This window comes from Pogoniulus pusillus, chromosome 27 (genome assembly GCF_015220805.1).
Source record: "Pogoniulus pusillus isolate bPogPus1 chromosome 27, bPogPus1.pri, whole genome shotgun sequence".
Classification (NCBI taxonomy): domain Eukaryota; kingdom Metazoa; phylum Chordata; class Aves; order Piciformes; family Lybiidae; genus Pogoniulus; species Pogoniulus pusillus.
In genome coordinates this window covers 15061119-15073380 of record NC_087290.1, presented here as the reverse complement: position 1 = coordinate 15073380, position 12262 = coordinate 15061119, and the positions used below count along the sequence as shown (strand labels likewise).

Below are 12262 nucleotides of genomic sequence, written 5' to 3'. Positions count from 1 at the left end.
TGGAGTCACCATCCCTGGAGGTGTTCAAGAGACGCGTGGATGAGGCACTTAGTGCCATGGTCTAGTTGACTGGCTCGGGCTGGGTGCTAGGTTGGACTGGATGATCTTGGAGGTCTCTTCCAACCTGGTTGATTCTATGATTCTGTTTCAGTATTACAAGGGAGAGCCCTAGGTTGGGCATTTTAGAAGGTGTCATAATCTTCCTGAGTTGAGCAGGCCTACAGAAGTAAACATCAGCCTGCTAAAAAGCTTTTTGGTTAAACTGAATATGTAACTGCTTGTACTGATTTACTTCTATTAAGTGGTGTATTTCTGCCTTAAGAAAAACCCCTGAACGAACAACCCAACCAATTAAAAAAAAAAAACAGAAAACCACCAAAACCAATCCCCCCAACCCCACAAAAGACATTTTTCTTGCATTTGGTAACCAGGAAGTTATTACTGTAATAGAATGGGGCAGAGAGAGACACTGAGGGGCTGAAGTGTGTCTAGGGAAGGGCAACAAAGCTAGGGAAGGGTCTGGAGGTCTTGTGAGGACTGGCTCAGGGCACTGAGCTTGTTTAGCCTAGAGAAGAAAAACGAGGGGAGACCTCCTGGCTCTATACAGCTCCCTGGAAGGAGGTTCAAGTGAGGTGGGTGTTTGTCTTTTCTCTCTAGTAACGTGGGATAGGACAAGAGGAAGCAGCTTCAAGTTGCTCCAGGGGACGTGTAAGTTGACTGGAAGTGTGCTCAAACACTGGGATCAGCTCTCCTGTGAGGTGGTTGACTTCATCCCCATGGCTGGAGGTGTTTAAAAGGCACAGGGATGTGGTGTTGAGGGATATGGTTTAGCACCAGACTCAATGACCTTAAAGGTCTTTTCCAACAGAAGCCATTTTATGATTCTTCATGGGTTCAGGTTATTTTTGATGCGTGGAGCATGAAGCTTGCATGTGTGCAGTATCATCTTTGGCCTGTGCCAGAGGAATGCAGCTGACATCCTTGCTAGTCATTCCATTTTGCAAAAACAGGTAATAACCTTAACTTAAATGGGCAATTTAAGCAATCAATGCCCTTCTAAGTACATCCTTAGCATAACGAAGGCTACTCCATTTTTAAATTACCTTTTCCTCCTACTTGTATTTCCTGCAGCATTGATTATAATGGTAACTTACACTGCAGAAAGAACTGCAGGGGCTGTTGTGCTGTGAGCCTAATAGTTGTCTTGGTGCACTTGCTATGTGGGAGTTGATTTTACCATCAGAGCTCGTATTGCTCTTTCAGTTCTTGTAGCTCATATAAGTTCCACTCTGAAGATTTTGAGAGTGCTCCTCCAAAAAGCTGGAGGAGCTGCATGCGAGTTAAAGAGTTTAAGAAATGGTGCATCTTTTCACTGCTCAAGTACTGGTACTACTGCTGCTAAGTGCTGTAACATGTTTGAGTGGCAAAGCTGGCACTGAAGGAGTGTGGCAGCTGGGTTGGGGTATGCAGAACTGCATGAAAAGAGGCGTGTGTCCTTACTGTATGTGAATCTGGATGGCAAACTGGGTATGCATCTCATTAACAACTCCAAGGCTTGAAATATTCTCTAGAAAAACGTGTAGTAGTTGAAGTGGAGGTATCTGAGCAAAGTAGAATCAATAAAGCTTTTGGTACACTGATCCACTTCACTATTGGGCACAGGTGAGAACAGGAAATCAACACAAAACTTTCATTAGGTATGGCTTGAAATAATTTCCAGGAGCTGCAGATGTGTAAGTGGTATTGATCTCAGAATCCATGACTCACTCACCAGTGTAAATGCCTCTCATGGGCAGAATCCTGCTCCAGGGCATAGCACTTAACTCTTCCAAAGAAGCTCTACCAGTGAAAATTGCCATCCTCATTGCCTTTGTGGGCAAACACAAGGCAGGCTTATCTTGCTGTGAGGTTTAAAGATCAAGTATTTGCAGGGAGAAAAATTAACTAACAGTGGGGCAAAGGGCTAGGTAATCAAGAACAAACTTCTCCTTTTAAGTTTCAGGTTTACTACACATTAGAAAATCAATATAGCATAAAGTTTACACCATTTGAAAGGCAGCATCAGCCAAGGCAAACATTCTGTAAAAACCAAGACACAAATATCCTGGTGCAACAGTGAACTCCAGGGAAAATCTAAGCTGGCTAGGGAAAAGCAGAGCATGTGAGATGATCACAGTGGCTAGAGCATGGGAACATGAAGTGAGGATCGTCATAGAAACGTTCTGGTTGGAAAAGACCCCCAGGATCACCAGGTCCAACTGATAGCCCTACTCTACAAAGATCACTCTTTAACCATATCCTCAAGTACCACATCCAAATGACTTTTAAGCACATCCACCTCCCTGGGCAGCCTATTCCAATGCCTGACCACTCTTTTCTGTGAAAAAATGTTTCCTAATGCCCAATCTAAACCTACCCAGCTGCAGCTTGAGGCCATTCTCTTTAGTTCTATCACTGTTTACTTGTGAGAAGAGAACAGCACAACCTCTCCACAACATCCTTTCAGATAGCAGTAGACAGCAATGAGGTCTCCCCTCAGCCTCCTCTTCAAACTAACCATCCCCAGCTCCCTCAGTCACTCCTTGTAAGATTTGTTCTGCAGGCCCTTCTCCAGTTTCGTTGCCCTCCTCTGCACTCACTCCACATCCCTCTTGTATTGAGGTGCTCAAAACTGAACGCAATATTCAAGGTGTGGCCTCACCAGAGCTGAATACAAGGGCACAATCACCTCCCTGCTCCTGCTGGACACAGCATTTCTAATTCAAGTCAGGAAGCCATTGGCTTGCTTTGCCACCTGGGCACACTGCTTGTTCATATTGAGTATGAATTGTTTTGTGAGATACTCAGATGATGTGGTAACACATAAGGTAATGCCAGTATGGGTGTGGAAATACTGCTCATTAATCTTACAAGGCACCCATAGCACAAGCTCCCTGCTTGTACAGGGGCCAGTTCTCTTTAATGCCCCTATCAATGATCAGATCCTCACCTCATCTTCCCATGCACTAGACACCATTATAATGTTAAGTTCATGGAAGTCTGCACTGCTATTTGAAAGGACCTTCACGTCAACAGTCATGTGTTTCCTCTACTTCCCTTCTGTTGGCACTTGCACTTGAGTTACTTTATGCTCAGTAAGACCGGAAAGCTGGGCAGGGTAGTTTTGGTTAGTTGGGTGGTTGTGCTTTTTTCACCAGTTGCCTCAGTTCTACAAGAAAAGCAACAAGTAACTGGAGGTGAGGGATGAGAATAGCTCTTCATGACAAGGGATTATTTTGGGTTAAATCTCTAGTGAAACCATATGCTCAGAAAACTTAACACTCTGGATATATTGTGTAGTGTTACTCTGTGTCAGGTCAAGCATGAAATGCTGTCTTGGTGTGCAGGTCCTTGTGCCAAGTCATGTTCATTTGGATGTGGTTCTTTGTTGGGTTTGAGCTGCTGGCAGGGAGCTGCTTGCAGGAGCATGGCCAAAGGCTGTGCATGACTTTAGGTACCCACCAGCTTCATTAAAGTCAATAGGACTACTTCAGGGTATTAAAGTTAAGTATATGCACCCTGATTGAGGTGAAGCTGCTTTAGCAGAGAGGTTGAACAACATGATCTCCACAGGTCCCTTCCAACCCCTACCATTCTGTGATGTGTGTAAGACTTTGCAGGGTCCATGCCTAGCACTATAAACTCTTCAGCATCTGTTTTTAATGTGTATTCCACAAAGCCCTTATCATGCTCCAAGTGCTGTAAAATGGTAAGAAATTCTGAGATCAAAGTAGGCTATCCAGTTTTGCATGGTTTTGTGTGCACATATTATGCTTACAGCGGTGGCAGTGCTTGGAGTCTTGGGAGCTGGTGGCTTCCCTCTTGGAGCTGCACGTGGGCCTCCAGAACATGTGAGCTTGATGGAATCTGTGGGTCCCTTCTTTTCAACCTTACCACAGGAGAGATGCTAAACCAAACAGGCAATGTGACAGGAGGAGAAACCAGGCTAGGAATACAGAAGGATCACAGAATCAAACAGATTGGGATAGACCTCCAAGATCATCCAGTCCAACCTAGCACTCAGCCCTAGCCAATCAACTAGACCATGGCACTAAGTGCCTCATCCAGGCTTTGCTTGAACACTTCCAGGGACAGCGACTCCACCACCTCCCTGGGCAGCCCATTCCAATGGCAAATCACTCTCTCTGTGAAGAACTTCCTCCTAATATCAGGCCTCCCGGCACAACCTCCCCCAGCACAACATGAGACCGTGTCCCCTTGTTCTGTGACTGGTTGCCTGGGAGAAGAGACTGACATCTACCTGGCTACAACCTCCCTTCAGGTTGTTGTAGACAGCAATGAGCTCCCTCAGCCTCTCCTCACAGGGCTGTGTTCCAAGCCCCTCACCAGCTTCAGTGCCCTTCTCTGGACATGTTGCAGTGCCTCAACATCTCTCTTGAATGGAGGAGCCCAGAACTGGACACAGCACTCAAGGTGTGGCCTGACCAGTGCTGAGTACAGGAGCAGAATAATCTCCCTTGTCCTGCTGGCCACACTGCTCCTGATCCAGGCCAGGATGCCATTGGCTCTTCTGGCCACCTGGGCACACTGCTGGCTCATGTTCAGCTACTATCTACCAGTACCCTCAGGTCCCTCTCTTCCTGGCTGCTCTCAGATGCTCTGTCCCCAGCCTGAAGTGATGCTTGGGGTTGTGGCTGAAGTGTAGAACCCTGCACTTGGCCTTGTTAAATCTCGTCCCATTAGCCTCTGCCCATTCAATCCAGAGGTGCTTGGCTGCAAAACTGGACGGCAACTCTGAATGCGGCCAGCAAGAAACCGAAAAGCAGAGCCCTGTCAAAGGTGGTGCGTTCAGAGCCTGCCCTCACGCCTGCCCTCTGGCCTGGCTATGCTGGGGCGTGAGGCTTCGCTTTCCTGCAATTTGTAACCCACTTTTGCCCCACTCATCTGGTGGTGCAGGGGGGCGCAGAGCCCTGCCCGGCTGTCCCCGCACACCCCGGCTGCGAGCTGGCTCCCGTGTGGGTCGGTAAGCACCACCGGCTCCCCACAGGTGACTCGGTAGCGCTCGCTTGACGCCGCCTTAGGTGCCCGCGGCTCGGGCTCCCGGCGGCCACCGCCCCGCGGCCCCTCGCGCCGCCGGGCGCGGGGCTGGCTCTGCGCGCGGCCCGCCCCCGCCTCCCGCGGACTTCCAGGCCGTGGCAGGGCGCTGTGGCCGCTGCCAGAGGCTCCCACCCCGGCCCCTGCCCGCCGTGCGGCCCCAGCTTGCCCGCTCCCCTGCCGGCTTTCTAGCCTCGGTGCTCGGCGGGCCCGGGAGGTCAGCAGCTGCCGGGCTTTGTTCGGTTCCGCCGGCCGCTTCAGCCGCAGGGCATCCTCTGACAAAGCGATGTCTGCCGCGCCTGTCCGATCGCCGACGCTGCGTCCCCACAGGATGAAGAAAGACGAGTCGTTCCTAGGCAAGCTAGGCGGGACGCTGGCGAGGAAGAAGAAAGCCAAAGAGGGTGAGTTCGCCTGCGCGGAGCGGAGGAAGGAAAGTGCACCCAGCCTCCGTGACTGGCAGCAGTTTCCACGTCTCGTCCCGTCCCGTCCCGCGGGAAGCCTGCGGTGCGGGCAGGCTGCGGAGCAGACCCCACGCCTTTGTTCTCCGGCCCCCGTGCCGCCTGGGGAGGGAGCCGCAGCGGTCCCGGCGGGGAGCGGGACCTTGCTCGCCCCAGCCCGGCTGAGGGGCGGCAGCGCGGTGGAAGGGGAATCTTGAGGGCCCTAGGCAGTCGGCTGGTAGCAAGGCTGCCGGGAGGTAGCTGCTCCTGGGAGCAGGTGGGGAGCGGCCATTCATTGAGCTAGGGTCTCCTTAGGGCCGGCTGCGGGCTTGGCCACTTAAAACACTGCTTTCCCAGCTCGCCTTTTCCGGCGTCCGCCTGCCCACAGCTGGGAAGAGAACCCCAGAAGGCACTTTCTGTTGTCAAATAAAGTTCTAGTGACCAAGGAGGCTCTGAGCATCATTTTTTCAAGCCCAAGAGTTGAGTGAGCCACGAGGGACTTCAGGGTCACTTTGTCCATAGGCTTTGTGTTAACATGGATATTCTGCTCAGAGTGTTTCTTATGGCCAGATACATTCAGCAAAAGCACCTAGCCCTTGCCCGCGAGATACACTCGAGTGGGTAAGTTATGTGCAAGTGGGTACACTTCCAGCAGGATACACCAAACTCTGTTCTTTGGGATTGTCACCACCACTGCCAGACAGGCAGGGAGGTATCAGCCTCCCTCTCTTGTGTGGGGTGCCTGGAAAAGCTTTTTTTACCCCAAGCTCAGTGGAATGGCACCCACATGAGGGTGGCTCAGCCATCACCATGCACCCATTCCTGGCTGGCCCTGCCCGGGCACTCCATGCCTGGAACGGCCTTCTCACACGGGTCTGCGTGCGAGGCAGTCTGCTCGCAGCGGAGGCCGTGTGGAGATAGCACTGTTCACTTCGCAGCAACACGACTGTTTTCTTCTTTGGTAGATAGGCAGCATCTTGCTGCTAGGTTTGCTAAAGAAGGTCCAGCTCTGTACATGAAGTGTACTGTTCTACTGAACGTTGTCTCGTCTGAGGATGGTGTACTCTGCCTTCCTCTGCTTCCCTGACTCACCAAATACTGGCTTCTGGGGAGAAATTCCTCCTGTTTATCCCCAGACTGCTGCTCTCTTGCTAGCAGGAAATTTGACTGTCTTTGCCTTAAGGTTTAAAGCAGTTTTGACTTCCTGGCTGATTAAAACTGGTGTTGGTTTTGTTCTAGTGCCTGATGGATGGGGCAGGGACATGACTAACACTTCAGCCTCTTTTATGTGGCTCTTGAGTGAGCAGGTGTTTTGGCATGGCTTATTAGTATTTCGTTTCTTTTTAACGAAGCTTCTCCACTGTGGTTCCACTGAGGGACAGCAGAAGTGGTTGTGTCTTCCCGGTGATCTCATTTGCTTCTGAAGGGAGATGGTGGGGCAGACTCAGAGTGTAGTTCATTCAAAGGTGGCCTCTAGGCTTACATTTACTTGGCAGTGCCTCTCTTAAATGAGAGACTTTGGTGATGTTTTTGAGGTAACCACTTTCATCAGGGGCCACCCACTCATTGTGCTGAGTTTGCCCATTATTTTGCTTGCTCTAGTGGCCACAGCTCCTCTTGGCAACCGAAGGGCCTGTTTTGGTTACTACCCTCGGTACTTAGTGGGGAACCATTGCTGTGGCCACGCAAAGCACAGTGATCTGATCGTGCGTCTGTCAGTGCGATGGGGAGGAAATCGAAGCCTGTGGTACAGCATTTTGAATATTCCTTCCAGTTTGGAAATGTGAAGAGAGGAAAGACTCTGCAGGCTCGTGGAGCCACCCCTGTGGTGCTGCAGGTGGCTTTGGCCCTTTGCTGTAAGCAGAAAGCGCTCATTGCCCTCCTCTGTTCTGTGCTTTCCTTGAGGGGTGGCTCTCAAATGCAGGCTCTCCGGAGCACGGTTCTGAAACTCGAGGAGGTGAAGGGCGAGGCAGGGATGAGGAGGTGGGGAGATAGGCTAGTCCATGACTTGGAGTAGGATTTGGGCAGCCGCGGCAGCAGATTTCAGGGATATAAACTAAATCTTTGTATAGGAATGTAAAGAATGAAAAAAAAAATGGAAGTTCCTCCGAGTGCAGTCCCTTGAATGAGTTGATAAAACCATCTAAGAGCCATGCGAGCAACTTTTCCTGTGTGCTTAAGGAACTGTTCTGCCCATGGGGCATTCCCTCCTTCCCTTCAGGTGGTTTCTGCTGGGTTTCTCTGAGGGGCCCAGCAGAGGTCAGAGTGATCTTCTCAGAGTAAACGCTGCCTTCTCCACCAACTACTTCACAGCAGCAAATGTAAGTGCTGGCTGCTGGTTTGCCACAACCGAAGGGCACTCTTGCATATTCTAATAGCAAGCAAGGCAGCAAGTTCTTTATACACAACATACTTTTGCTTTCACAGCCTGTCTTTTGTCTCATAAATGTGGGCTTGCTGTCACCGTCTCGGCTGTATTCATCTAATGACTTTGCAAGAGCTATAATCCAATTCTATTTATCCTTTTTTTTGGCCTTTGTGCACAGCTTCTGAGCCATACATCTCAAAGATCCTTCTAAAGATGCTGAAAAAGTTTTCATTTGTTACCCAAGCTGTTTTGGTTTTTTAAATCATGAATGGCAAACATGTAGTAAACATTGCAAGGTGTGGCTGCCAGCCCATAAGCAGCTAAATATGAATATTTGTTGGGCTACCTACTTCATAACAAACTGCAATCTATTCTTAGAGGGGCTATATTGGGAGAGGAAGGTTCGTTAGGCTTATCAAGGCAGACACTGTAAGCTCATACCCTTGTTTTTTTACAGGAGGTTAGATAAGGTTCCTAGGTACACTGGTGATAGTCATTGTGGCAGCATTCAGAGTATTTATTGTGGCATGTAAATAACTTTGCTGCTGCTCTTTAGCAGCATGGTGTGGCATAGTGCTTTGTAAGTGCTGAAATGTGAGGTAGGCGTGAGACCTCAGCTCAAATTCGTCAGCACTTTAAATCCAATTCTATAGGTTGGTTAAACTGTTTGAAGAGGCCTTTGAGTTCCTGTCCCAAACCTGTGTTTCATGCTGTTGCACCTTACATTCATGTTTCAGAATTTTTATGGCTGAATTGATGTATTAGGCAGCTGTGGCTTAAAAGAAGCAGGAGCCACTGTTGTTCATGTGGGGAAGACGTTTTTACCCTGGTTTCCTATGGAAATACAGGGTGGGTAATCCCACTGTCTGTTTGGCTCCTCCCTTCCTCTTCCTTCCCAGGAATATTTTTAACCCATAGTTTGGTTAAAAATGTCCTTGAGAGGCAACTACTGGGTTTAGAGGATTATTAAATGACCTTGGATTGTGTAAAAAATTGGCTATCAGTGACTACAGAAAGACCTTAGCGAAGTCCTGCAGCAGGAAAACTTGCAGAGGAGCCCAGCCCCCCTAGAGAGCCTATATGAGAGGGACACAGCTGGAGAGAGGACCTGTCTGTGGGTAGAGCACTACATGAAGATGTGTATTCTTAATCTCACAGCCAGCCATGACACCCATCCTTAAAGAGGGATGTGTTAGTTCTAGTGATTGTGTGACCACTTGAATTTTACTTCCCACCCTGCCCTTCGTTAGAGTATGTGGAGATCTGCAAAATCCATGCTTGCCTGATGGTACTGTGGCATGGCTCTGTCTTGGTGCATGTTGGGTTTTCAAGATGTGCTGTTTGGGATGGAGGTCCAAAATCTGTTTTGAATACCTCAGGAAGCTCTTGGGGTGCTGGCAGGGCCCATCGCAGGGTACTGTTTGCAAGCTAGCTGATCCCGTAGCTTCTTTTCAGACCTTGTATGTTTCCTGCCTGCCCTGTGAAATGTGTTCTGTGTGTGAGTTACATCTGATGAAGCTCAGGGTTTTTCCTCAGGGCACAGAAAAATCAGCAGGTGAACTTGTCAGAGTTAAGTTACAAAGCATGTGGGTCTACAGCAGGTTTTTCCTAGGGTCTGCATGCACTGGTCCTTGCTTTATGTCCCATCCTGGTGGCTGTGGTGTACCTGTCTCTGGCTGTTGTCATGGGCATTTCTTCCCCTGAGCTGAGGAGCGAAGTGTGGTATGTGTTGTGGTGAGGAGGTGAGAAGGAAGTGGAAGGGAGGCAGGTGGGAGAGTGAGAAATGAGAAAGCCCCTGCTTTTCAGGGAGTTCTTCCAGGCTGCCTTCAGAAGGAGCAGCACTGGATGCTGGGACCTCTGTTGCAGCCATCCCCACCATCACAGGAATGGCTGTGTGCAAGTCATCTAAACCAACAGTTCTTGTGTGAGTGGCAGTGACTCCCATTTATCTTTTGGGGTGAGCTGAACATGGAGGGGAAGCAGGAACAGGAACCTCTGTCTTGCATAACTAGTTGGTCACGGCCAAGTGATCGATCTCTCCAGGGTGAAGTGTATTCTGCTCAGGTGTAGATTTCCTATTTTGTACTCTTCTATTGACTAAGTAGAAAGTTGTGACCCAAAGTTCTTAACTTCTGTGGTGTATGTCTGGTTTAGCTGCAAAAATATTATGGCTGACACACATAGTTCTAGGGGTTTGTAATTTGAGTCTGATTAAGTCTTGCTCTGAAAAACAGATGTGGAGATAAAATGCACACCTGGCAGCATGTACTGGCTGAGAGCAGTGGCTGCTTAAATCACTGTTTCCTCCTCGTGGAGGAACAGATATCTCCACAGTGAAGCTTCTAGTTATAAATACTGTACACATGATTTGTTTCCATGCACCCATTGCAGACCCCTCTCCAGAGCCCTTACGCTCAGAGAGGAGGCTGTTGGGTGGGATTCTGATTTTTACTTTGCAGCAGCATCTTTAGGAATTCAGTTTTGCCCCTCAGTGATTATTTCCCAAGCTTAAACAGAATTCTTTATAATTCCCAAGACTCTTTTGGTGGTCAGATCTAAGCTCTTAAAAAAAAAAATCTCTTTTCAGCGTATGCTGCATTTTGGTTATAAAACACACAAGCTGTTCTGGTTTCTGGAATTGCAGTTTCTTCTTTAGTACTTCTTTCAGTGCATGGTTGAACCATAATGAAATCCCCAAAAAAAGGAATAGTGTATTTTCCATTATAGCTGCAGTATGGACTTAGTGCTGATTTTGAGTTAGCTGAAATGGCTGCATGCACAATTTATCTGGAGTAAGGAAGGAGACTGTGAGAGCTGGATGTGGAGGAGAGCTATTTCTGATAGAGGCATGGTGTCTTTTTACTGTGTTTGAACAGAAGAATGTGTAATCCTCAGAAAGTGTCTTTCCACTGGGCCTGCTTGGCAGATGTATGTGTGTGTGTGTTATTAAACAGATGCAGACCCTTCTGTCATTTTAAAATAGAATAGTGGTGTTTGCTCTCTGACGTGGCTACTCCAGCAGATGGATTTGCAAAACTCAGGACATTTTCTTCAGAATTGGTAGAATAGGAGAAAGTAGAAGGGCATCCAAGCTTAGATCTACTGCTTAGAATTAGAGCTGTAAAATTTGCCCTCAGGATTATCATGGAATCAGTCAGAGTTGGAAGAGACCACTAGATCAGGCTGTCTAGAGCCTCATCCAGCCTGGCCTTAATCACCTCCAAGGATGGGGCTTCCACCACCTCCCTGGGCAAGATGTTCCAGGGTCTTACCACCCTCATGGTGAAGAACTTCTTCCTAACATCCAGTCTGAATCTACCCATTTCTAGCTTTGTTCCATTCCCCCCAGTCCTATCACTACCCAACAGCCTAAAAAGTCCCTCCCCAGCTTTCTTGTAGGCCCCCTTAAGATACTGAAAAGCCACACTAAGGTCAACTTGGAGCCTCCTCCTCTCCAGACTGAACAGCCCCAACTCCCTCAGTCTCTCCTCATAGGAGAGGTCCTCCAGCCCTCTGATCATCCTCATGGCCCTCCTCTGGACTTGTTCCAGCACATCCATATCTTGTTTGTAATGGGAGCTTCCAGAACTGGACACAGTACTCCAGGTGGGGTCTCACCAGTGCAGAGTAGAGGGGGAGGACCACTTCCCTCGACCTGCTGGCCACACTTCTCTTGATGCAGTCCAGGATCTGGTTGGCTTTTTGGGCTGCAAGAGCACACTGCCTTCTTCTCTGTGGCTCCCAGTAATGTTCCAGTGAATTGGTTCCATTGGAACATTAAACAGGCTGCAAGAATGCTATCACTATAGATCTATCTTGGGTCTGTACTGAATTTGGTCTGACAGGGATCTTGGCTTCCTAATTAAATAAGCATGTATAATGGTGCCCTATTGTTGGGAAACTGAATTTTAATTGGATGCTCTGAATGGTCCTGCTGTGCCAGGAGTACACCAGATCTGCTGCATGTATAGTAGATTTGATGCTGTCTGCCACACAATGTGGTGAGGCTCCTTTGCTTACCAAAGGGGAGAGATAGTTGTGACTGACCTCAGTTGATGTGGCAATAGTTTGGCTTCAAGTTGGACCTTGGCAGGTCCTTCCCAGCAACATTTTTTCTGATTCTGTGGAGCTGGGTTTGTTGAGAGTCCCTCATCAGGGAGAGGGACAGATGGTAATGGGAAGGGGAGGGTCAGGCCTTAATATCTGCCCTTTGTGGCTGAATGAGAAAGGTTTGTATTTGTTTCCAACATGTTCCCGGATAATTGGGTGCTTGTGAATTTTTCCTCACAGAGAGAGTGATTTCCCATTGGAATGGGCTGCCCAGGGAGGTGGTGCAGGCACCGTCCCTGGAGTTCTTCAAGCA

General features: G+C 48.7%; 1 protein-coding gene across 1 annotated transcript in view; it reads left to right on the top strand.

The window, feature by feature from the left end:
* Window positions 1-5170: 5170 nt before the first annotated feature.
* The window catches only part of PARVB (parvin beta), a 52318-nt gene continuing 45226 nt past the window's right edge, over window positions 5171-12262 (top strand). Inside the window, exon 1 of the mRNA XM_064166003.1 lies at window positions 5171-5495. Within this exon, the coding sequence (XP_064022073.1) occupies window positions 5381-5495 (115 nt within the window). The 5' untranslated portion in view covers window positions 5171-5380. The remainder of the gene's footprint in view (window positions 5496-12262) is intronic.